Source organism: Erithacus rubecula (genome assembly GCF_903797595.1).
Source record: "Erithacus rubecula genome assembly, chromosome: 3".
Taxonomy (NCBI): Eukaryota; Metazoa; Chordata; class Aves; order Passeriformes; family Muscicapidae; genus Erithacus; species Erithacus rubecula.
Window position 1 is genome coordinate 66,969,182 of NC_136689.1, and position 25,300 is coordinate 66,994,481.

The 25,300-nt window shown below is 43.4% G+C and overlaps 1 protein-coding gene and 2 long non-coding RNA genes across 3 annotated transcripts in view; 1 reads left to right on the forward strand and 2 right to left on the reverse strand.

Moving 5' to 3' along the window:
* LOC306799659 overlaps positions 1–2,068 on the reverse strand; it is a 29,662-nt gene extending 27,594 nt beyond the window's left edge. Inside the window, exon 1 of the long non-coding RNA XR_013773655.1 lies at positions 1,313–2,068. This is a non-coding gene — a long non-coding RNA (uncharacterized lncRNA). The remainder of the gene's footprint in view (positions 1–1,312) is intronic.
* A 548-nt stretch (positions 2,069–2,616) lies between these two features.
* Positions 2,617–8,473, reverse strand: LOC306800695. Its single transcript, XR_013773905.1, has 4 exons — positions 7,701–8,473; positions 6,170–6,247; positions 4,836–4,994; positions 2,617–3,860 (listed from the first exon to the last, which is right to left on the reverse strand). It is a non-coding gene; the product is annotated as an uncharacterized lncRNA (long non-coding RNA).
* A 3,826-nt stretch (positions 8,474–12,299) lies between these two features.
* FOXQ1 (forkhead box Q1) lies at positions 12,300–14,738 on the forward strand. The gene is given in 4 exon segments (XM_079302970.1): positions 12,300–12,610; positions 12,612–13,126; positions 13,128–13,230; positions 13,232–14,738. Coding segments are annotated over 4 exon segments (1,221 nt in total). The 5' UTR covers positions 12,300–12,433; the 3' UTR covers positions 13,658–14,738.
* Positions 14,739–25,300: the final 10,562 nt, after the last annotated feature.

The window sequence follows — 25,300 nt, forward strand, 5'->3', positions numbered from 1 at the left end:
ATCCAGGCTGGTTGGAGAAACTACTAATAATCATCTGGAACTGCTGAGTCAAAATTACGAATGAGATGGAAACACTGAACACATTTTATATTCTCCCATTGCTTGTACTCCATTTGAGATTGTTGCAATCACCAATTATGCACTGCTCTGAAACACTACATACTTTGACCAATGTGAATTGCAACATTTTGCTGAGGAGTCACAACATGTTGTGTCACACTGCATACACCTTTCAGCCAGAAGTATGAACTGAAAAGAACAGGAAAACTACATTGCCATTTGCTGTTGAAAGCCAACTTCCATCTGAAAACATTTGTGTGCAGTTTGATTTCTATTGAAATGTACATTTTATTTGCTTTACTAAGAAATCGGACTAGACTTATTTAAATTTAAGAATAATAACAAAAACAACTTTAAAACCAGATATGGTTGGGCATATTTCTAATTTCCCCTATAATTCACATATGCATTAGATTAATTTGGTCCACAAGTTATCTAATCAGAGGAAAGAAACCACACTATTTTGCTTATACAAATAACAAGTATGCACATTACAGACATTATAAAGGAGCTCTTTGGTAGTTGTTGATTTTTAGCTAAAATAAGTCATTAATAATTTGTATAGAAGGGCACCTGAGAATACTGTTCACAGCATATGGGTAATTAATACACAGAAAAATATTTGCAGAAATTAATCATTGTGACTTGTTCCACTCTGTTTCCTAACTCTGAAATGTCGTTCTCTTGGTTATTTATACAAAAATCCAGGAAGAATGTTTCCAGAATAACAAGAGCATTCTGGATTAAAAAAAAAAAAAAAAAGTTTGATCTTCATGATCTATAACCAGTAATTACCATGCCATTATACTTATACCAACAGTCAAGCACTTCACTGGCATAAACAGACACACCTCTTTCAGCAGCAATCACACATGCTGGTAGTTATCTTCATCCAAAATGCACTGATAGTTAAACGTGAAGAATGTATAAATTATTGTCCAGATCTTTAGCTGGTTCATCACACAGCACTTCACTGAAGTTAATAATGCTGTACCATCTGATAACACATCCCATTATTCACAGCTTAATTAAATTGTGCATGGAAAGTTAACAGAAAGAGGCAACCAACCAGTGCAACACAAACAACACAAAACTCGGTGCGGCAAGCTTAAGCTGGCTCTGTTAAGCAACACATCAGTAATGGGGGAAAGAACACTTTTGGAAAGTGCTCAGTGTCAATAAACACATCCTTTTTAGTATTGATGAAGCAAGGCAGATATCAGGACTCATATAAAAACAGGTCTTAACTCACCTTTTCCTGGAGCAAGCGCCGATGCTGGAGCACTTCGCAGAAAGATGTTACAAAATAGCCTAATGGGGAACATTCTTCTGCACAAGTCTTATCAGAAACGACTACGAGCCAGTGGCAGCCAAGCAAATGAAGAAAATATCTACAATGCTCAAGGTGGAACACAGTGAGCAGCTTTTAAGCAGCAAATAAATTTGGAGGGGAAATCCCTCTCACCTTACACAATATTTTTTGTCTACCTCAAGATGTTAAATCCTACCCTAACTCCAGGATGAAGCTTGACTAAATGATGAAAGTAGCTTCTCTTTTCACAATCAACTACCTTACATAAATAATCTCTTCATAAATAATCTAAATGAAGGAGCAGAGTATCTTAAGCATTAAAAACTGGAGAACTTCCATTTTAGCTGCTTCCCAAGAGAAGACAGACTGGAATGCACCTTAAATGCTTTTCTGAGCTCTGTAATACATCCCAGGTGGTCACCTGGGAAGTCTTAGGACTCCTTTTAGCTAACAGAAATAGGTACTACAGGGTGAAAATCACTTCGTGTACGACAGTCACCTGTTTTGGGATGAGTTTATAACAATTCTCTGGTGTGACAACATGTGCAGGCATTTAAAACTTCAAGCAGCACTGAGAACCCACTAGCTGCAAAGCAGAATCTACACATTTAGAAATCTTCAACAGTCCAAATTTTCAGTTCAAACTGATTATTATGTCTTTAGTTCTTTGTCTTTATTTTCTTGTTGCCTGTGAAATTATCAGTGTTCTCCACTGTTTAAAATAAAATCACTCTTCCTAGTGCTGTAGCTTTTGAACACTTTTATACCTTAGCCTATAGTTTCTTTGTAATGAAATGGTGTTTATAAAAAAAAAAAATGTAGGCTGCATCAAATCTTACCTTTGAAAAGGAAGACTCACAAGACACAGAAAAAGACTGTTTCCTTGCAATGTTCTTGTGCAGTACTCCTCAGCATCACTGGGACAGAAACCCAGCCAATACACTCCCAAAAATACTGAAGGGAATGACAGTGCTGCTCTTTCCTGTCAAGAGCAGATGGGAGCAATAATACATTAACAAAGCTTGAAGGTGTAAAATGAACACAGATACTCATTTAAGTTACATTTTGCATTTGCCAGCTCGGTGTGATTGTCCACACCAACTAGCAACAAGATTCCTGGCAAGGTCTGTCCCTCTAACCCTGTACTTTCTCCTGCTCACAGAGACTTCTATTCAGGAGATAACACAGACAAAGGACAGTTCCCTCCAGACAGCACAGATGAAGCCACTTCTTTGCAAGGAAGAGAACTTAGCCATGCTAAAGCCCTCAGGGGAAGGACTGGGTGCTGGCTTGTTTTCACTAGAGCTAAGGTAGCGCTAAAGACCGGATGGGACGTTGTGGGCACCTCTAAGTGTAAGATCAAGATTGTATCTAGAAGACTCACCATGCTGAGGTGTTTCAAATACTAATGAATACATTCATGCACAAGAGCAATTTTCCCAAATTAATTAGGATTACTCCTATGAATAAAAGTATGCCAGCGTAGGTGTGCACAGAAAAGGTTCTGGAATGTCAGTCATCATATACCCATCAGTTAAAGCACACTCATAAATGTTTTTGTTTGAAAGATTGCACTAACCTTAATAAAAAATACATGTTTTCTGGGTCTGATGACTCAAGAAGAACTTGCAAGTCTATACTTTAACTTCTTCATCTTATATAAATAAACTTTCCCCTTGTGAAAGGGAGTCCTATGGCATTAATAAACAGGGATCTTTCTCAACCAGAGTCAGATTCTGTAAGTATCACTTAGAAACATTTAGACTAATTATTTGTTGCGAATTATTCACTTGACTCTGTCTTTTCAATCAAGAAGCATGGCTCTATTTCTTTCAGCAGCACAAGCCAGTATAATAGAATACTCTCATAACCAACACCATTTAATTAAACTGGAAATAGTCATGAGTCTGGCCAAAGTTTTGAAGGTTTGAATGCAGGCCCACTGGAGTGAAAGCCCCACCTATTCAGTTTGCCTCTGCACCTGGCTACACATCTATTTTCCTCAAGGGGCCAAACCTAAATGATAGTACATTTAAAGGCCAAAGTGGGGGTAAGAGGGTACTGAGTGTCACATCCTGCCTTCAAAATAAACTCCATCTAACTCACCAGGATTTACTCACAGAGATGACTATTTTTTTAAGTAGTGCTGGAGGATGCCATTTTTCTCACACTTTGATAACTCTTAAAAAAGTCTTTAATCTGTGTCAGGCCTTGTTGAGTTTCTTGGCACTGACTGCATGTCAGATGGAGAAAATAAAACACACTGTCTTCCAAACCCTTATGGCATAAATACATCAAGCTATGAACAAGGACTGTCCTAAGTGATGAGTAAATATCTCCATTGCCTGATCCATCAGTGCCAGGTACCAGAGCTTACACTTCCCAGACATGAATACTGAAGTCTGCAAATCTTTGAATCCTTTTGTGTATCAGTCGTTCTCTGTTTCTTTCATAATCTCCTATTCTTCATAGTTGCTAGACATTTTCACTAGGAAAAAAAAATAAAATGAGGAAATATTTTGTGCAGAAATTGCAAGTAGAAAGAACTCTCAAACCGATGCACTCCAGCCCCTTTAGGAATTATACACTTACGTTCAACCTTCACTTTTGCATTTTTTTCTTATAATTTTTATTTGGTGTAAAACAAAACAAAACTAACCACAAGAAAAAAAAATAACCCTCCACTCCTCAACCATCCCTAGCCATGAAAGACTGGAAAAGTATACTCCAAGAGAGAAAATGCAGATGAAAGACAATCGCTTCCAAAAGCACCATGGGAAAAGAAACACCAGAGAACTCCCTAGCCTGAGGAAAGCTCTGGAGGTGAGCAGTCCAAAAAATTGCACCAGCAGAAGCAGTCAAATTGGAGATTGTTGGGCATCCTGAAGATTTTCTACAGTCTAAGTGGAACTGCTCTGCAATGTGTTGTCAGTTGGAGCTCACTACTCCAACTTCCTCCTCATCTTCACCTCTTCATCTCAGCTTTGCTCCCTTTTATTTTTCCTCTGCTACCTTTAACCTGCCTGATTCCCTCCCCCATACATTTCCATTTATTTTTTTTTTACAGTAAAAATACAAATGTTCTGAAATGCCATTTCCATCACGAAAAAAATTCAAAAGCTCCCAGTATTTTTAAAAGGGAAAATGATCCATGTAAAAAGAAACCCGAAGACGCAACTGAGTGCCAAAGCAGCAATTACAGTCCCAGAGAAGTTAAGATCCCGTTTGTGCTAGACTCCCTCTGTGCACACATACTCACTCCCTCCTCGTGGTCCTGACTGACTTACAGGGAAGGAGCCACTGCATTAAAGCAGATTTGGAGATGCTTAGTAAGACCTGGCCATAAGCAAACAAATCAGGACTACTGACAGGTTTACAGGACAGAAGATACTGGGTGTGACACACCAGAAAATCACTTGCAGACATTAAACTGGCTCAAGTCTGTGGACTGTGTTTTACTTACCAGTCTTGGGCTAACACCCAGGACTTTTCTCTCCTTGCAAAGGTATGATGTCAGGCACATGGCAGTTCTTGAGATTCTGTGTAAGCCAGCATTGCCAGAGGCTCTGTGCAGGTGTGGTTAACAGTTATTTAATGATTCTTCACAATTGCATGTATCTGTCTGAACATAAATACAGTCTGATCGTAATCTTTCTTTTCACACCATGAATTTGCCCTTGTGTTTCCACCCTTGCAGGTTCCCAAATGCCCAATGTCTGTTACTATAGACCTGAGATTCACTTCATCATTTCAAACCATTCACGAGCACTTTGCTCTCCTGTTGGTTTGGTAGGGTGAAGAGGATGAAGGCAGTATATTTAATATAAATTCTCCAGTTTTTCACTTAAATTCTGTATGTTTGGCTCCCTGATGACTCACGGGACTCTCCTCCCTTCCCCGTGTTTACACAGTGATGACAAGTACTGTCAACTTTCTAAAAGCAAAATTATCAAAAACCCCAGAACACTGGGAATTCCTGGGAAAAGCCCTCTGTCTTTCTCCTTTCCCAGCAGTTGCACGAGCCTTCATTCTAAATATTACTACAGTTCAATTAGTTAAAATAATTTTGAGTGATAGTTCAACTGTTTCTTTTCCAAAAGGTAATAGTTTTCCTAATTAGTCACTTGCTTTGATAAGGCACTGACTTTTACTCTAATCTAAATTAACAAGACTTTATCTACCTGAATCATTTAAACACACCCTACTTGCAAATCTGGTATGACTAAAAACCATGACAAGTGTTTGGTTTCATTTTACATTTGCTTCAAAGTGCCCCACTTGGAGGTTAATTATTAATCTACTAAAGTATATGTAAAGGTTCAGGGAAACAACAGGGTTAGTAGGTAGAGCAGTAGTGGAGGAATTAGGAAACCTATGTCCTATTCCCATCTTAGATCATGTAAGTTTGGCCAAGACATTCAAAACCTATGAACCTTTACTTACAGAACCAAAATAGCAACACTCTGCACAAAGCACTTTGACATCTGTAGGGAAGAAATTTCATGGGTGTGAGGCAACAGGATGTTTATTCACACCTTAAAGAGACTGAAACTCAGCTAATCCCTTAAGAACTCACCTAGGAAATGGAAATCAAATACACAGTGCATGCAAATCAAGAAAGTAATGATTTTACTACATCTACAACAACAGAAGGACCAGCTCCTCAAGGTTTTACTGCATTTCTTTGCCATCTGGAAGGTGGTTGAAAACATGCTTGATTTCTGGAACCAGTTTGCAGGTTTATATGCAAATATAAATCCCCATCTTCCACCACCTGAGGTAGTGCAGTGGATGTACCCTTGGTGTAATTCTGCTCTCTGTTCCAGGAGCAAGCCAATAGCAGCATGGACCAGATTTTCAAATATGGCTCTGGAGCTGTCCAGGGGTTTGCAGAGAAAGAAAAGAGAACACAGCAAGTGGAGGACAGAAAATGCACAAGATTAGAGGCAGCACTGCCAAATTCTGCCTCCCACAGGAAAGTCTGACTTTCAGCAGCCTGTTCCATTTGCAAATAGCTCCATTAAAATGCATTTCACTTGGTTTTGGAACAAATAAAAATCAAGAAGGTTTGCACACCATTATTTATTTATAGATTTGGCTAATGCTTATATAAATCATGGGATTCCACCCAGAAATACCTTTTTGAAAACAAAGAAACAACAAAAGAAATCCAACCCAGAAGTAAGAACGTTAAATACTTATTGCTCTTCAACTGGAATATTATTGGCAAGGTGATTAATTTGTTGATCCACAGTGCTATAAATAGTACTTTAACTTCGTTGAATTGAAACATATCCTTCATATCTCTAGTCAGTGTTTACCCATGTAAAATATATGTGGGTTTGAGTTGGCTTAGGTGTACTCCAGCAAGGGTAGCAAAGTTCAGTGAGTCGCCATCACATATTCAAAGTCCTGCATCCCTCGGTTAATTTTGCTGTAATTCTCTTACAAAGTTGTCCACTTTCCTCCATAAATGCATGGACTTGAAGGCAGTGGGAGGCTATTGTAACAGCTCAGCTGGTGTTTCCTCATATCACGGGCCAGTGATAGCAAGCCTCTGGCATCAATACCAAGTTTGATGCCAACAGATATTTGGTCTGGCACCAGCAAAAACAAGCTATGATGGTTTCTTTTTAAGTTTGTTTGGCACTAGTAGCAAAAACCATTCACTATGCTTGGCAGAGAGCCACAGAATTTCACCAAATGGCTTCTGCATTGTAACTTCACAACAAGCATAACACAGCGTAGCTTCTAATTGCAGAGGAGCCTGCCCCTTAGCAAGCAATTCTGTCCTGACAATCACACCCAGGATTATCAATACATGCACTGCTTTTCAATACCAGTTTCTTCCTTACTGCAAGACAAATTTCCTTGAAGAGATCCACAATCCCCTAAGTCCACCACCATTTGGATTCTCTCTCGTGGTGCAGGTACACAAAACCCGGTAATCAGCCATGAGAAAACCTATGGGGACTGTTACTGAATTAAGTCATCACAAAATATGTTGTAAATACTGTGTTGATTTAACCTCACCCTGCACTCTTTTATGTCACGTATTTCTCAGACTGCAAACCTGCAATATATTCCAGAGAGGTTCACCTTATGCCAGTGTGGAACCTCATTCAAGCCCTGGAGGCTTAACACAGCACTAGTAAAAAGAGAGAATTAGCTATAAATTATCTGAGTCTCGGGACACAGCGAACTCCATTTTGACAGCTCCTTGCTGAATGGTACAGCACTCTCCAGCCAGGCCTTGTGGTGGATACCTCAGTGCAGGACAAGGGCTCCAGAGAGCTCAGCTCTACAGACAGGGTGGCAACTGACTTACCAAATTATTTTCAGCAGGACTTGCCTTCACTCCTTGTTGCCTATAAAATGGGAGAGCTCTGAGATATTTCAGTGAAAAGGATGGTGTAAGAATCTGCAAGTTTCTTCTCCAGCATTAATAACAAGAGCAATAATGTCACTTCCTCCATAGGAGAAAATCTGTGCCTGCTCATTCTGTCACAATCCAAGGCTCCGGTGAAAAAAAAAATTTGCTTAGATGCAGACATTTTTTTATGGAACATGAAGTGGGCACGGGAGGAAGTGATACTCAGCTCTCAGCATGGGAAAATTTCATTCTGAGCAACGTCTCCGAAGAAAATAAAGACTGCATGAAACCAAGTTGAAATGGAACTCCCCATTGTAAATTCAGCCCTTAGTACCTGCCAAAGACTTGAGAAAATCTCTACCCACAGGGAATGGCTCTCCTTGTGAAAAAGTGCCAATCTTTCCCAATGAGGGAATTCACGCAGATATGCATTCTGCTTCAGTGATCAAACTCTTCCTCTCGAGGTCTAAAGGAATTTCCACTAACCTCCTCTCTTACAGCCCGGTCTCTAGCTGGATTTCCTTTAACTACAAAAATATACATAGTGCAATTAGCCAGCCTTCACAGACTGCAGTTCATTTATGCATGCTAGGCACATCTCCTGCTGTGAGCAGCCCATCCAGACAGAACTCTTTGAACTGGTCTATTGTTTCCCACATAGGGTATTGCATTGTCCAGTTTGATCACTCCTGGCAAGGCAGAGCACTCCTGCAGCTTGCCACAGGAAGAGATGATGGAGCTGGTGCACTGGACATCTCAGATGCACAAATAAGCTTGCCTACCAACAACTATAGGACTTTTCCAGTCACTACAGAAACCTTTATTGACCAACTGCTCTTGAATGACCTTACCTGGAATCCCTCTATAATTTATAGTTAGTGATCTGGAGAGACAGAAGGCAGAAAAGAGAAGTAAGAAAGTACTGGTGGGAAAAAAAAAAAAAAAAAAAAAAAAAAAAAAAAAAAAACACTAGAAGAAAAAACTTTTTTTTTTTTTTTAATTTAAACCAAGAACATATCGTGACACACCTTTGCACGATGTTTGCTGACCTAAAAAACCCATGTCTCCATGGTTTAAAATACCATGGAGACAACGTAACTGGATCAACCAAAAATACACTCACAACCACCAGACAGTGTAACATTTCTCTACATTTAGTAAGGAATATTTTTGCAATTGGTAGCTTGGGCAAACTGCAAAGGACTAAACAACCTTATCTCCAAATACCCACTGGTAGACTATTTCTGAATTAAATGAGTGAAATACTACAGAAAATGGGAAGCAAAGCTGATTGCGTGATTTTCAAGCAACCATTCATATTTCTCCATTTGTCTTTGACTGGATACTGTTTTGGGTAGGAAAAGAGGGGATTGTACATCAAAAAAAGTCCTGCTCTGCTGATCTAAAGAGGAAGAGACATTTCATTTTAGAACAAAGAATTAGATTTTTTTTTCACATTGCTTCACTGGAGGTTTTTGGAGGTTTTTCTTGGGGTGATGGGGGTGGGGTGTTTGGCTTTGCTATAATACAGCACATCAAAGTGCTTTTGATGTGAAGTTTACTTAACAGAATCAGTTTTTCCGATGATTGTGTTAATCTTTATAAACCTGAAGGCGATACTGTGCCTTTTAAAAAACTATAGCAGGAAAAGACTTGAGGTTACATATACTCTCAGTGGTGAGAGACGGGAGTAGTTGGATTATTTCACCACTTCTTACAACTTTGCTTGTGTTTTATGGGCAGTGTTAGCAATGGGCTTGATATTGCTCTCATTCAGGCCAGGAAGGTTCTATTTAAACCCTGCTCAGCCCTTTCATAAGCACCTTCATGTATTTCCTCAGCCACCAGAGACTTCAAGGGACAGTTTACAACAGGCATTGGCTCAGAGATAGCCAAGGGGCTTGAGCCACAACAAGAAGCAGTGCTGATCTTAGAAAGGTTCCCTGCTCCCACCCATTAATAGCTATCTTTGCATTATTTTGAGTACAAGCTTCTGTCCCCTCTTAAATCTTGCAAAACCAGCTTTGCCATCCACTCCTAGTCTTGAAGTGTGGCTGTGAAAAAGCTTCTGTTATGTCTGACGTGTTTACCTACAGCATTTGAATGACTTTTTAAGTTCTTTGAATAAAGATAAGAGACAATGTGTACATTTTCCACACAAATAGTGGAACGGTAATAAAATAAACATCAAAGGCAAGCTAGCAAATCATCACTACTTCACTGCTATTTACAACAAAAGCAGGAAGAGGAAAAAAACCTACCCATGCCATTGGCATCATCGTAGAAAATATGAGTTTTGGAAGGAATGATACCTTTTTCCCATACCCTTAAACACAAATATTGGCACCTACAGCTAAGACAACACTTTACTGAAGGATTTCAGTTTACATTACATGGAGACAACAACAACAAGGAACCAAGAGAGGTCTCCCTCCTCTTATTTTTGTCTTTCTGAATTGCCTGCTTTTCTCGACTGGTACAGCTTTTTGTGAGAACAGCAAGAGAGCCTGTGTATTATTATTTCTATTAAAGTTGTTAATAATGCAATGAGAGGGACAGAAGAATCTCTCACTCTTCAGTATTTACTATGTAAACTCATGCAGACTGAAGAAATGGTAAAGTTTTGAAACAAAATGCAGGTGTGTGTGGGGGAACATATATTCTATCCAAGAGAGATCAAGATAGAAAGTAGGGCTGTTTGTTTCTCCTCTTAGTCTTTTAAACTTGTCTTTTTTCATCCTCCTCACTAATACTCCTTGAGAGCCAGACCACAGTAGAATAATCCCAACCAGAATGACTCTGCATTATGTATTTATTCTAAAATAAGGTCTGATTTAGAAAGACTGCTTTTGGAAAATATGGAGCAATCCAACTCTTACTCCAGGACACAAAATTCGAAGCATACATATGAGAAATAAAACATAAGCACCACACTGGATTTCTGCTGATGTTTTTGTTATTGTTTTGCAGACGCCAGCGTTAACTGCTATATGAAGTGAAATGGCATTTTGCAATTGACTCTGAACAGTGAGCAGAACAGGGAGTTTTCAGAGAAGTTACTGCCAGTTAGCTCTCTTCATTGAGTTATTCTATTTAGCATAATGTTGAAGAAGAAAAGAAACTCTCAAGGAGGACAAGACCCTGACAACTTATACCTAAAAACAAACCCAAAAAGGATGAGTAATTTTTTTTAGGAAAAAAAGTGTCTAGATAAAACTGCAGAATACGTTGTCCCAAGTTTTATGGGAAATTTACAGATTTGCAGTGATTTTAAAAAATGTTAAAGTTACCATATTAAAAAAAATAATAATAAAAAAAAAAACAACAGAGAGAGAGAACCCAAAACCTACACAATAAAATATTTTACTAGAGAGTAGCAGTTGTAAGAGAGGGATTACAAATACACCATCCAGAAGAGGTCAAGCAATGCTACCACAGAAACAGTGGCACACGTAAAACTAAGGTTAAGGCTCGGACTAACTCTCTCATAGCAGAACTCCAAAGCATTGCCTACCTGTTCCCATTCTACCTCTGTACCGAGTGTGCTTATGACAGAAGGAAAGAGACCAGGACTGAAACTATTTTGTCAGGCTACATAAATCATTAGGAATTCACAACTGCAAAGCCATGTATTATTTTCCAACAGGTTGTTGAGCTGTCATATTACAACTTGTTGCTTTATACGGCGCTATTAAAATAAATCACTGCACGTAACAGGTTCAGCTCTGCCACCTATAAGTCATTCTGCATTTTACACCTGGGAGGCGGGCCGGCTCTGCTTAGTCGCGCCGAACTGCGGCTTCGTTCGAAATACCCGGGAAGGGGAGGGACCTGGCAGGAGAAAATACAAACAAGTTTCGTAAAATAACTTTCCAACAAGACCTCGCTGTCATCTTGGCTAATTACGGCTCTGATACGGCTTATTAGGGCATACCCACCTTTGCTACCTTGCTTCTCCACCCACCACCCTTTCAGATCTTTGTCCTGGCTCCGCCTCTCGCCGGCGTTATAATGGGCTGGTCTGAAAGTGGTGGAGAGACACACAACCACAGGGGAAGGGAGAGATAATGACAATAACACTAATAACCCTAATAACCCGTCTGCTGCCCGCCTCGCAGCGAGGAGCTGGCCCGGCGTCCCGGCACTGACAGGGCTCGAAGCCGGAGAGCGGAGTAACCCCGACGGCCCCCGAGAGCTTCCCGCCGCGCCCGGGGAGCGCCGAACCCACCGGGAGCAGCGGCAGCGCCCCCGAGCAGCACCGAGCCCGGCGGACACGGACAAGTGCCGGCTCCGGCAGCCGCCCCACGGCCTCTCCTCGCACCGGCTGCCCCGGGCCGCCTCGCCTCTCCTTCGGCCCCATGGAGCGGCGAGAGTGAAGAGCGAGAAGGACAAAAAAGGGGGCGAACGGAGAGCGAGCACCCCGGTGGGGGAGAAGGAGGTGGAAGCCCGGAGGAATCGCCGGGTCCCGAGGGCGGCAGGGCACCGGACCCACCGGCCACCAAGGGGTCGCGACTGCCGAAGGGCTGAGGCAGGAGCCCCCTGCCCTGTCCGGCCCGTCTCGCTGCCGCCGCGGAGCTGTCCAGGCCGGCCAGGGCACAGAGAGTCCCCGGGTCGCCCCGCTGCCTCCCGCCTCCCCTGAGGCCGCGCCGAGGGGCGGGGGTCGCGGGGGGGCCGGCGGCGCCGCCGCCATGAAGCTGGAGGTGTTCTCGCAGCACTATGAGGACAAGCTGAGCGCCGGCAGCGACCAGGAAGGCAGCGGCTCGCTGTCCCCGGCTCCGGCGGAGAGCGAGCTGGGCTCGGACGGCGACTGCGCGGCCAACAGCCCGGGCGGCGGGGCCGGGCGGCCGGGGCATCCCCCGCCGCCGCCCCCCCACGCCGCAGCCCCAGCCGCCGCCGCCGGCCGAGAGCGCCAAGGGGAAGCCCTACACGCGGCGGCCGAAGCCGCCCTACTCCTACATCGCGCTGATCGCTATGGCCATCCGCGACTCGGCCGGCGGCCGCCTGACCCTGGCCGAGATCAACGACTACCTGATGAGCCGCTTCCCCTTCTTCCGCGGCGCCTACACCGGCTGGCGCAACTCGGTGCGCCACAACCTCTCCCTCAACGACTGCTTCGTCAAGGTGCTGCGCGACCCGGCGCGGCCCTGGGGCAAGGACAACTACTGGATGCTGAACCCCAGCAGCGAGTACACCTTCGCCGACGGCGTCTTCCGCCGCCGCCGCAAGCGCCTGAGCCGCGCCGCCCCGCCGCCGCAGCCCGCCCGCCCCGCCGCCGGCGCCCCGCCGCAAGTGCCGCAGGAGGCGGCGGGAGCGGGCGCCGCGTCCCCCGGCGCTTCCCCGCGCTGCTGCTGCGCCTCCTCGCCCTGTCACTGCGCGCCGGGGCGCCAAGGAGCCAGCGCCGGGGGGCGCCGGGCCGAGGCCGGCGGGCGGCGGCGGCAGCGCCAAGTTCTCCAGCTCCTTCGCCATCGAGAGCCTCCTGCAGCGGGCCGGCGGGACCCCGCGCCGCCCCGCAGCCGCCGCCGGCCCCGCACGCCCGCCTGGTGTGGCCGGCGCCGCCCGCGCCCCCGCACCTGCTGCCCGGCCCCTACCCGCTGCTGCCCTACCCACCTGCCGCGCAGCCCCCGCTCTACGGCGGGGGCCTCCTGCAGCTCTGCGCCTACGGGCTGGGAGAGCCCTCGCCGCCGCCGCTGCTGCTGGGGGGCGGGCGGCCCGCGCTGGCCCCGGGGGAACCGGCGCCGCTGGCGGAGCGGCCGCGGGCGCCGCTGTTCCACGCCGGGCTCCCCAAGGGCGGGCGGGGGCCGCCGCCCGGCTCCGCGCTCTACGGGCCGCTCCGGCTCGCCGGGCCGCTGCCGCCGGCGGCGGGGGGCTCGGCCTCCTTCCAGCCGTACGCCGTGGAGACCCCCCTGGCTTGATGGAGCCCCCCTCCTTCCCCTGCGAGGGACCTGCCCGGGGAGGCGTGGAGGGGGAAAGGAGGAGGCTCTGGATCCCGCACTTTAACTCCAGAGGCGACCGCAGCCTCCAAGCAAAAGCCTCGGTGACTGTGCCTTAGTGAAATGACAGTGGGTTTAACTTAAGCCAAAAAAAAAAAAAAAAAAAAAAAAAAAAAAAAAAAAAAAAAAAAAAAAAAAAGAGAAAAAAAATCAAACAACTGTCAGTTTGGACATAGCCATGAACCTCAAGTGCTTCTTACTGTTCGTTGAGACTACTTGACTTAAGCCAGTCCCTCGCCACGTCTTTGCAATGCCCCTCTCTTGTCCCACATCTGCTGCCACCGCAGCCCGGGGCAGCAGAGCTGGGTGCCCCGCGGAGGGGCGCGGTGGTGGCCGCTGGGGGATGCGCCGTGCGCTTGGGAGGGCGGGGAGGAGGGAGGGGGCCGGGAGCAGCAGGGACACAGGAGGGGAGGGGGCCGGGGTCTGCTGTGGAGCCGTAGGTCTGTACTGCAAAGCAATGCATCACTGTGCCAAAAGAAACCTTTTCTCCTGTCCGGCAACTAGAACTTCGTGGGAAGGGAGGATAGATATTAAATTATTTATAAAAGTAGTGTTTTTAACACAAAGAGAGTGCAGCTTTTTTAATTAATTATTGGAGGGGGCTTGGAGAGGGGAAAGGGCTCAAGGAAATGTCAGGCGTTGTCTCCTGTACTGGCTGGCGTTCTGCATTTATGGCCAAGACCACTTCTACTGGAAAGAGAAGACTAATTTTTCCCCTATTTTATTTTTGTGTTTGTATGTAATGTATGTGCGTGTGCATTTTATTGACGCTCGGCCATCATGTTTTTCCGTTTAGTTTTTTTTTTTTCCCTTTCTCCTTTCCCCCGAATAAAAGCTGCCCCCTAAATAAAGGCGGTAATAAGGAGAAGAGCGTGATGTCTGTTCTGGCGTGAGGGAGGGAAGCCTGTCATGGGACAGCCTTGACCGAGAAGTTTGGCTAGGGCCCTTTCATCCCCATCCCTGCGGTGGTAGAGGTGCCACCTCTGGACCCGCCTCGCTGTAGTCACGGGTGACGAGAGGTTCTCCTCTTGAGCTATCGCCAGGTATGAAAGTCCTCAGCAATTCCTCGAGTCAAATCAGAATTTCCCGCCGGCGCTTAGCCCTGCAGAAATGCTGGCGATTCGATTCGCAGGCGGAGAGATTTGCAGGCAAATGGCCTGACGTAGGGGCAGACTGTGAAAATCCTGTACATCTGCCTTTTTTTTCTTTTTTTTTTTTCTTTCTCTTTTGTTATTTTTCCCACGAAGGACAGCAGGCGACGTGTAATCCTGTTGCCATCTCTCGGTCCAAGGAACACGCGCTCCAGGAAGGTCGTTGGCACTTTGGCACTACCGGGCTGCGTCTGCTTCTGGTGGTGACATCCCGGCAGGCACCTACAGCGGCCAATCCTCAGCGGGGTGGAGGCTGGGGAGTATTTGCTGCTAATAAAAAGTTTGCATGCGTTGCCTTCTCCCGACGGGCGTTATCTTAAGGCTGATTTGTATTGTCAGAAGTGACCAGCAAAGCCTCAGAAAGGCTAAGTCGGAAAAAGGAAAGGCTGGGGGGTTAACTGCCTGTGCTGCCCAGTTACAAATCAGTGTCGTCCCCGAACACGAAGAGTTTATACGAATGCTGAAATGATCATTCGGGGATCGTTTGTTCTGTTGTTTGGTTTAATTAGTACTGTAACAACTATGAAAATCGGAGGGCTTTTCTCCCCTTCAAGTCCTCTGTAAGAACAGGTTACCTAAAAAAACGATGACAAGGAGAATTTCGGGCACTGGATGGTCATCTGTCTAATTACATGTATTTCGAACCTTGGAGTTTCTCTTCCATCTCCTTTTTCCCTCAGCGCCGAGATTCGGCCGCTGACTAGCTTCTACCCTTCTCACAGAAATTATTCCGAGTAGCCAAGGTGTGTTGTGAAAGGAAAGCTTCAAACAGAACAATCTGCGGCCGAAAGCACCGACTTGTTTCAATGCAGCTCAAACAGATTTCACGGTGTGTTTAGCTCAGACCATAACATCCATCAGAACATTGCGAGAGATTAGTGACTAATGTATGAAGTAATCCAACCCTTGAAGGAATTGGTTTTTGTGTACACACGCTCATGCACACATACACTATTTCGACATCATTCTGCCTTCAAGGCTCTGTGCAAATATTAATCTACCCTTCTATAATCTGCTTTTTCCTCTGGCTTGTATTTTACCATCTCTTTTTTATAGGAGTCCACATGACCTGTCAGCATGTAACTCCTCGTATCTTTTCCTTTTGTCCCTCTGTAAAGGTCATATTTCAGGGTATGTTAACAATACCTTGATGGAGAGTGGAAATTGCTGTTACAGCTACAAGTGCGTATTTTAATCGGTGTATTTAATAGGGATGGATTGTGTGTAAACGTATGCTTAACAGGATGTCATTGAGCTTTTTACTTTTAGAAAATAAGTACACTAAAGAAGAAAAAAAAAGGGGGGGGGAAGAAAATCCGCAGAGTTCGATGCATCCCTTGTTAATAAGTATTTCTTCTTTATTTATCTTCAATGAAACTCCATTTTTTTATATGACAAGAAAAGTATGTCAGCAGTACAGTAACAGGATATCTGTGTCCTCGGGGTCCCTTCTCAGCCCTTGTCCGGATTCCCTCAGAGGGTCGAGATGAGGGTTTGAAGTGGTCCCGATGCGATGGGAGCAGGTATCGCCTGCTGTTCGGAGCCCTCCCGGCGGCGGGGCTGTGGGGCTGTCGCTTGCTGAAATTCCTCCTGCCCGAGCATCATCCTCCTAAGAGGAGGCAAGAGACGAATTTCCCCGTGTTGACCTCTGGGTGGAAATCTCCCCGTTCGCGCTGCCTCTCAGAGCACAGCGGCTGATTTTCTTCCGAGGAAGGAGAAAGGCGCGGTGTCGGTGTCGTCCCGCAGCAGCCCCGCCGGGCTGGCAGGAGGGACCGGGACCTGCCCTGGCCCCAGCCCGGCACTCGGGACGGCCGTAAATCCGAGCTGTCAGCTGTGACAGACGGCTGCTGAAACACAGCACCTGTCCAAACACTTTCCAGCAGCAGGTAACCAGAGAACCGACACTTTACATTTTTGTGAGGAACAAGCGCATTAACCATTTCACAGACCTTCCCAAAATAGCGATGTTTGTGTGTCTGGGTACTTTGTCTTTTCCAACCTCTAATAAATCAAGATGACAGAAGAGAGACAAAGCCTTTTGACTTGTGATATTTGACACATCAGCAGCAAGCCAACACTCTGGCGCCACGGCCTTTTGCCTTACCAGTGTTTGCATCACCCACAGCGTGTTTATTGGATAAATGCAGTTTGTGATGATACTTGAGGGATTTTTTACACACTGCACACCCAAAAATTAGGTCAATAGCACAGAAAGTCTGACAAGAACAGGGAGCAAAACAAGTCTCCATCAGTGTGTGAGAGGACCTGGAAACATCCCATGCCGGCTGCTCCAACCCTGCTGCAATCTCTTCATATGCCTGGTGGAAACACCAGCCTAAAGAGAATTGCACTTAAATTCAGATTCACACTGGACTCTGGTTTTAAGTGCTTTTTTGAGGAGAGATTTAGCTTTCAAAAAAAAAAAAAAAAATTGTTCCTGAGACTTTTCCCCCTATAACCGATTTATCTCTTTCAGGCTTTGAATGTTTTAACTTTCTTTAAAGTAAAAAACAAACAAACAAACAAAAAAAAACATACCTGATAATCAAAATATTTTCCTCACTTTGGGCAACTTCTCCATATCCCACCCTAGCTATGGCAGATAGTGACTAAAATGGTAACTTAATAATATTAGTCCTAGCCACTTTCCTAAATCTCTTCAAATTTTAACCTGCAGATTAGCAGAATCCCATAAATTTCTCCTTAATGAAATAAGGCCAAATTAATGCAAAGGAGATGTTTAAGCAGAATTTTGTGCACTTGAGGAATTAATGGATGCCAAACATGAACTCACAGAAGAAATAAGCTTGCAAAAGTGATCTGTAGATAACAGCTTGCATGTATTACATAAAGTCCATGCAGCAAGATAATACAATAATACTGTGCCTGTTCTTCTTTACAGTGGAGGCAAAGTGTTTAACTCTTGTATCTCAGTGGAGGCATACCAGAAGGACAGCATTTTGATTGTTATTTTTGCATCAGATTAATTAACCCAATTTTTCACCAAGCAGATCTGATGAAGCCTGAAATATGCTTTTCAGCTTACCTTCCAAGTCACACATAAGATGGCATAAATATCCCATCAGTATCCAAAACACCAGTCAGGAAGGAATCCACTGCAATCAGTCATTTTATTCAACAGCCATCTCAGCACAGCAGTGTTAGCTACAAAACTCAGTTCAATATAGATCTTTAGTGAAAGCTTCTGAGCAAACAAGTGAGGCCCTTTGTATCATACTAGATGCTGGGAAGACCAAAAAAGTTTGGGTGGAATTTTGTCTTGGGAATTTGCAGGGTTTTCTACCCCAACCATTTTTCAAAAGGGCAATTCTTAAGGACTCGGTGTTTCAGGAGCAGAAGACCCTTAGAAAAAGAAATTCCAACCCAGAAAAGCCACCTACAAAGGACACGGATTAATAGGCCCTTCAATTTTCACACCATGCCTTAAGAAGCCCAAGGTTAATCTTCCTACACAAGAGCAAGGAGAACAACCACAGCCTTACATAGAGGGATAGTGCTTCTAACCCAAGTCCACATTTTGCACAAGTCTTCACTGGGCTGGGGGGAGGATGTTTAATAACAGACAAGAGAGTCAGTCCTTTTGTTGTGCCAGGCTTTTTGTCTGTTAAGTCTGAAGTAGAGGAAAACAAAGTTGAAATCCACCTCTGGCCAAAATCAAGGCACTAAGCTGTGATTTTGGCAAGAGTGTTCGTTGCAACTTTGCTGAGCACAACAGTAACTCTTTAATGATGGGGTGAATGTAGTTCCATCTTTCATTTACATCCTGAAGAGGAAGCATTTTCCTCTTGACTAAATTCTCCTGTCTTCGCTGACTCTCAGAAGTCTCAAAACCAGCTGCAGACAAGACATCTACAGAGTGAAAATGCCTTATCATAAAATCAGACAAATGGCTACAGAACACTTAGTCCTTTCTAAACACCCAAACATATTAATGCATAATTTTTCAGGTTATCTATTGACAGCTTCAGAAAGTTACTGCTTCACATAGTATCCAGCCCTGCACAGGAGCTAAACACTTCAGGAGCTTATACCCCCAATACATCTGGATGGACAGGCCTTTGTCCTCTTTTCCAGGGCCAGAGGGAGACAGTATGAGGAAGGATTGAGAGAACACAGTCATTACACATTTGTGCTCTTGCACCATGCTATTGTTTTCTTTGTTATGACCTGTTTCAAAATGTCAGAGCTCTTTCAAGCATCATGGCACACTAATAGCCTCCTCTGCTATGGGGAAAAGCAATGTTTTTGTGGGTTTTTTCCCCTCCTTAATAGCAGAGAATATTCAAGATGGAGCAATACAACTCTAGTCCTTAGCACAAAGTCTTGAGCAGAGTCTGTGGGACCCAGGACCACATGGTAGAACATGTAAGAGGGGAAAAAAACAGGAAAAATAGGCTGACACCCAGTTTTCCAAATTCTGCTGCAATTGCTTCCTGATCATAACTATTCATGGAACACATGTTTATATGCACTATGTGTTTATAAATGTTTTAATAAGTATAATTTAGATGGTTTAGGGTCCAATGGGTTTATTTTAGCTGCATTTGAATTGCTGTTGTTATTTTAAGTAATAATTTGGTACTGGAGTATAATTCAAATAACTTCTGACAGTCAGCTAGCAATCTTTCACATAAATAGTACACTTCTTGTTTATCCTTAATATTGCTAAAGTATTTTTAGTCCACTGTACAGGAATAATGTTAATGAATAACATACCTGAGCCAAACTGGGCTTAACTACAGGCACTCTGTGTGTCCATGAGGTATCCCAGCATACGTCACTGGGAGGACTCTTCAACAAGACTGCTTCTCTGAAATTAATGTTTTATTTGGTAGGTCTTAAAGTTACCTGCCTTGAAGATCTCTATGTTTCAGCAGAAACCTGGGACTCCATCTTCCTCTTCTATTACTTTATGCAGAAGCTGTTACAAACAGGCAGATGAGCTTTGACATTCCAAGTAGAAGTTACCAACCTTACTTGAATTTTTGAAAATACCATTTCCAGTAAAACCTCAAAGATTACCTATGGTCTTTCAAACCAGGCATATGACACCAAGCTGTCCATTTCAATTTCTTCCACAGCATTTACTGTTTAAAATCACAGCATCTTACTACAGAAATAGCTTCACTAGATTTCTAGTAAGTATGTGTAAAAAATCTGGACATGAAAGTCTTCTGGAATCGCCCAGTTACCTTCTCTCCACTGCAGTTTATCTCAGTTTATTTTTAATAACTTACGAAGCAAGGCAGTATTTAGTAGCTATGTTTAAAGCATCCTAAGCAATGAAGAAGAAACTCTGCAAAGACATGGTTTTCTTTGTGAGACAAGTTGTACACCAGGTGATCGCAGATTTTTAGTGTGATTCCTAAAAGAAACATATAATACAATTCTCTTTCACCATCAAGCAGCTTCTGTTGCTCTGGGTGCTTCACACATCCATCTTCAATATAGTGGTAAGTGCTCAGTACTCACCCTCATACAACATCAGAGTAATTCCCCTTGCTTTGGCATACACAAGCCTCAATTAGTTGCATGTTATCATCACATTCCCCATTAATCATTTAGCAGAACTGTACAGATGTACAGCAGTAACTTTCCCAATTTTTTTCCTCATAAGTCAGTCCAGGAAGCCCCCAAGTCATTTCTGTGTTTCTCTGAACTTCTCTGGATCATGTCTTTCTGACTAATTGTAAGAACATGGTGAGGGCATAGCTTTCTGTGTCACAATACCTGGAGTCGTGTCAGGTTCTTCCCATGCCCCCCAGCTCCAGAAGAAGCAGGTTAAAAAAGGACGAAGAAGTTATAAATTATATTCAAAACAGCCAGGCTCACACATGACAGCTGAGTACAGACTGCAGTTACTCAACCTTCTCAGCAATAACCATCAAAAAAAACCACTTCAGTGTTATATTTCAACAACCTTGTTCAGTCAGAGAATCAGCCTGCCCCTCTCACTTCCCTCTGCTCCTTTATGTTGCTTGCCCTTATCCAAATCTATCCTTAAGGAAACAGAAACAATTTTGCCCTCAAATCTAGTCTACAGAACACTGAGCATAAAAAGACAGAACTTGCCATAGACTTTTCTTGATGCCTTAGCATTCTCTGCTAAGAGAACTTTGCCCCAAGTCTCTTACAGACAGCATCTGTCCTTCCAGACCCTAAATTGGGAAGATAAAGCATACAAACTTTATTTTGTCTGGTCAGAACTCCTAAACCAAAGCCCACTCATTCTGTAGCAAAGTCACTGACAAAGCAAAATTAAAGTGTAGTACTGCTCATGCCATTTCCCAAGGAAATTGGAAAATTCTCGGGTCTTCCACAACCAACAGGATAAAACACTTGTCAGAACTCCCAGGGAGAATTCAGGTTAGAACTTTCCTGTTCCACAGGAACTAGATACTGCTCTCAATTTCTTTATTCCACACAAAGAAGATTTGGTTTATTCTTTGCTTGGAATAAGCTTCCCCCATCCCATACTGTTACTAGTGACTGCAAGGGAGAATTTCCTCTCTGCATTGTTATTTCTAGATCTGCAGATGAGAGGTTCAGATCTGAGCAGGTGACTTGAAACACTCAGCATATGCTATCATCTTGTTATTATAACATCTTCCTCTCTGCTACAAACAACCAGAGCAAGGACTAAGATCACCCAAACTTTATTTAATGTTTGCATCAGGAAAATTTATGTTAGGCACCTTTTTGCTCCTTGTCCAGCTCAAATCCCAAAACCAAGAGAGCCTCTGTGTGAAAAGAAGTGAAAGGTGTACATTATCATAGTTTGATTTAAATGTTGGGGAGTTATGCTGGGGTTTCCTACAGGGTGGAGATGGTTCCTTAAACTAGGAAGCAACCGAAGCAGCTAGAAGTCAGTCAGGTCACCCACAGGTTTGTGAACTCTACAGTGGTGCCAAAGACCTGTCAGTTGGAGGAGTAAATCTGTATAACAAAGACCATGGGATATAATTCTAGGGCTAGTACTTGTGCTAATTAGCCAAAGCCATAGTTTATTATCTTACTCTAAGATGCCGTAAAAGCCTATTTATTCAGGTCACAGTGTGGTATCAGCAATTAGTAATTATTTTCACATATATGTGTATTACATTAAAAAAAGCCCCTACAATAAAACATCTTGAAGCAAATAAATTAAACCAGACAGTGTACACCATTATTTTAGCACCTTTTAATTCAGTGCATGTAGCACTGTAATGAACTATTTAATTTAAAGGACCACACTCCTCATCCTTCCAGGATTGCTGCTCCATCCAACATAACTAAGCTGTTGTGGAAAAGAAATTGTCTTGTGCAATTAAAAGGAAAATTGTTCTCAGGGCTCTGAGTCGGTGGAAGTCAGGAGGTTTATTCAAAGTGAGAATAAAAACCTCTGAAAAAGCATGAATGTTTTAAATATTTAACTCATAGCATTATAGATGTGCATGCACATGGGACAACTAAACACTTTCATTTCTTTCCAGCCATTGTGGTGTCAGGATATATAGAAACATGTTGTAAACTAAGATAATTTTTTTTTTTACATTTGGGGTGGTTAGCTTTATCAGGAACACAGGCATTGTTACTTTACCAGAATCTATTCTAGTACAAGACACACTGCAATGGAAAAGCAGGGCTCCTTGAGGACTTGCACACCCTGTCATAGTATCCTTTAAGAAATGAGGTTTTGCAATTTCTGAGGCATCACATGCACCCAGACTTGAGTCTAACTCAGATAATGATCTGAGCCGTGGGACCCTTCCCTTTGGCACAGTTCTGCTCTTCCTTACCAGAACAAGAAGTCTGGCTTAGCAGGCTGGTGCCTACAGGTCTCTCAGATGTGATGAGGGCTGACAAAACCACATCACCGTATTCTTTTTTTAATGTCTTGCAAAACAGGATTGAACACTGCTTGAGTTCAATTTATTTTGCTTGGTTGCTTTTGTAAGCATCATCCATCCACATCCTCTGACACAAGGTCAGCAGATAACATCCTCTGATCAGGGATTGTGCCAGTCCCTGGATCTATCAGCCATCACTACACAAAGTGCAGCACAGGAGTATCACAGGGATCTCCATCACAAAAGGAAGTTTGGTGTTGTACACTTATTACTAGAGTAGGTTCCTCAAAGTGGCACATGCAGCCCTCAGACCATACTTACACAATTTCTGCTGGTACCTGTCACATCCAAGCTCATATACAACTAGCCACAAAAGCTTGCAGACTAAAAAGAAAACCTCACAAGCCAATCACTGTATTTCATCACTTCATAACAACTGTAAAAACCTTGAATTATATGGATATTTCCCCTCAAAAGGGCTAGGTCAGGGATGGATGCACATAATGAACTCCTTTCTATTTATTTCATAATTTTCCCATTCAATGTCAAGAACAGAGTGAGAAAAACTGAAAATATATTTCCACAGATTGACTGAGAGGTATGTTCTGTTTGACTTCAGCCTCAATTTCATTTCACAATGGTGAAAAAAATAAAAAAGGTCCATTTGTTTTCAAGATATGCACGTATCTACCTACATGACAGATGGCTCCAGCTGATTTCAGCAGGAGTTCTCATGGACATTAAATATCCCAGTCATTCAGCTCTTGTTGGGAGTGGCTCAAAACCCAGCTGAGCCAGGAACTAAATGTGAGCAGCTATACATTAATCTTAATTGCTATTCTATAAATAGTCTGGGAAAGAAGGTAATGGGAAACCCCAGCCAAATTGAGCAACCAGTGGCATGAAGGGGTATTTTGTGTACCCTGAATTATTAAAGGGCCAAATAGGTGTTCAAATTAGAAGGCTCAAACACTGACATCAAACTCTGTTTTGAGCAAGTGGCTTATTTGTCATAAAGCCAAAAGATCGTGAAACTAATTTTCTTCTCATAGTTTGTTATATTTTTTCATATTTCTGTTGCATTTCTTGAAATTTGCCTTATAAGAGCCAGATTTGAGGTGTTAAGATGCTGAGCAGGGTGATTACATGCATAGTAACTGTTTTTCTGGATCTTCAACTTACTTCAAAGAACTTTGTCACAACTGCAGTAAGGTGGGAGGAACCAGAGGGATTTCAGGTTGCTGGGCTTACCAGGGGCCAGGCTGCATCCAGTTCTTCTTAGGTTCTCAGCATGCAACAGAGAATTCCACCTCACAAATGCCACCCAAAGTGCATGCTATGCCATCCTTACCACAGACAGAAGAAGTGATTTTTCTCCAGTGGGAGGTGAAATCAATGAGAAATACCTGGAATGTCTGACAGACCAGGTCTTGCAAGGGCACGTCCCCTTAATGGGCAGAACAAAATGCTTTAAGTCTTCAAAATACACCTTCATTCTTCAGGGAGGGTCATGATGGGCAGGAGTTACTCATGGACAAGGACACATCATTCTTTAACAAAGTAGGGGAAAGTTGCTACCACATCCATGAGAACTAGGACCTTAGACACAATCCTGAGGTCCAGAGGATCATGGATTCATGTTCTCCCAACTAGAATTACACCACAGGATGTCTGCAAAGGCAGCAGCTTTGTCCAAGCCCTGCCAACGCCTGCTGCCTCTCAGGACAATCACCTGCCAAGCACAGCAGCAGCTGGGAGGAGCCTGGGAAAGGAGGAGGAACCAGCTTAGTCTCCTGAAGTCTCCTGCAGCTCTGCCTGACACCATATCAGTCACAAGTGTAGAGGTTTATAAGCTTCCAACCTAAACACTCTTATCACCATGTATAGCCCTGGGGGTTCCCTTCTGCCCATCAATGCATAGATACGTTATCATCGTTTTCTATCATGTAAACTCAACTACTGTTGGAGTTGCACTGATGCATGATAACCATACAGTGCTGATCATCCATATCAGGCTGAAAACATACCTGAACTCTGAGGTGTTTATGTGTACAGACTGGTAGAGAAGCTTGACTGGTGGCCCTGCTTGCATAAGGCTCTCTCCTTGCTCTATTAGTTCTACAGACTGAACACAAAGGAAAAATTAAAGATTTAACTAGAATTCATATTTTTTTCATTAAAATAAAGTAATAGCAAGAACAAAACCAAAAGCTGATTTCCAGTCAGGAATAAAAATCTTATTTGAAATTATTCCCATTTCAACTTTGGTTTCTTTTTCAGAGACCTGATCAACACTGTCAAACATAGTATTTCTTTTCATTTGCTTGATTTACTCCAGTACCTGCTTTACTTAATAACTTCACACAAAATAAGGAGGAAAAAAACCCCAAAATTATTTTTTAATTATCATCCAATAAAAGTAATAGCAAAGACAGTAAAAGTAATAGCCCATCAGTACACAATCTGAATAATATATCAATAAAACCCTCAATTATTTGGCAAATCACCATTTACACTAATATGAAAAAAAGCATAACGTTTTTGTGGTTGCAGAGATAAATATA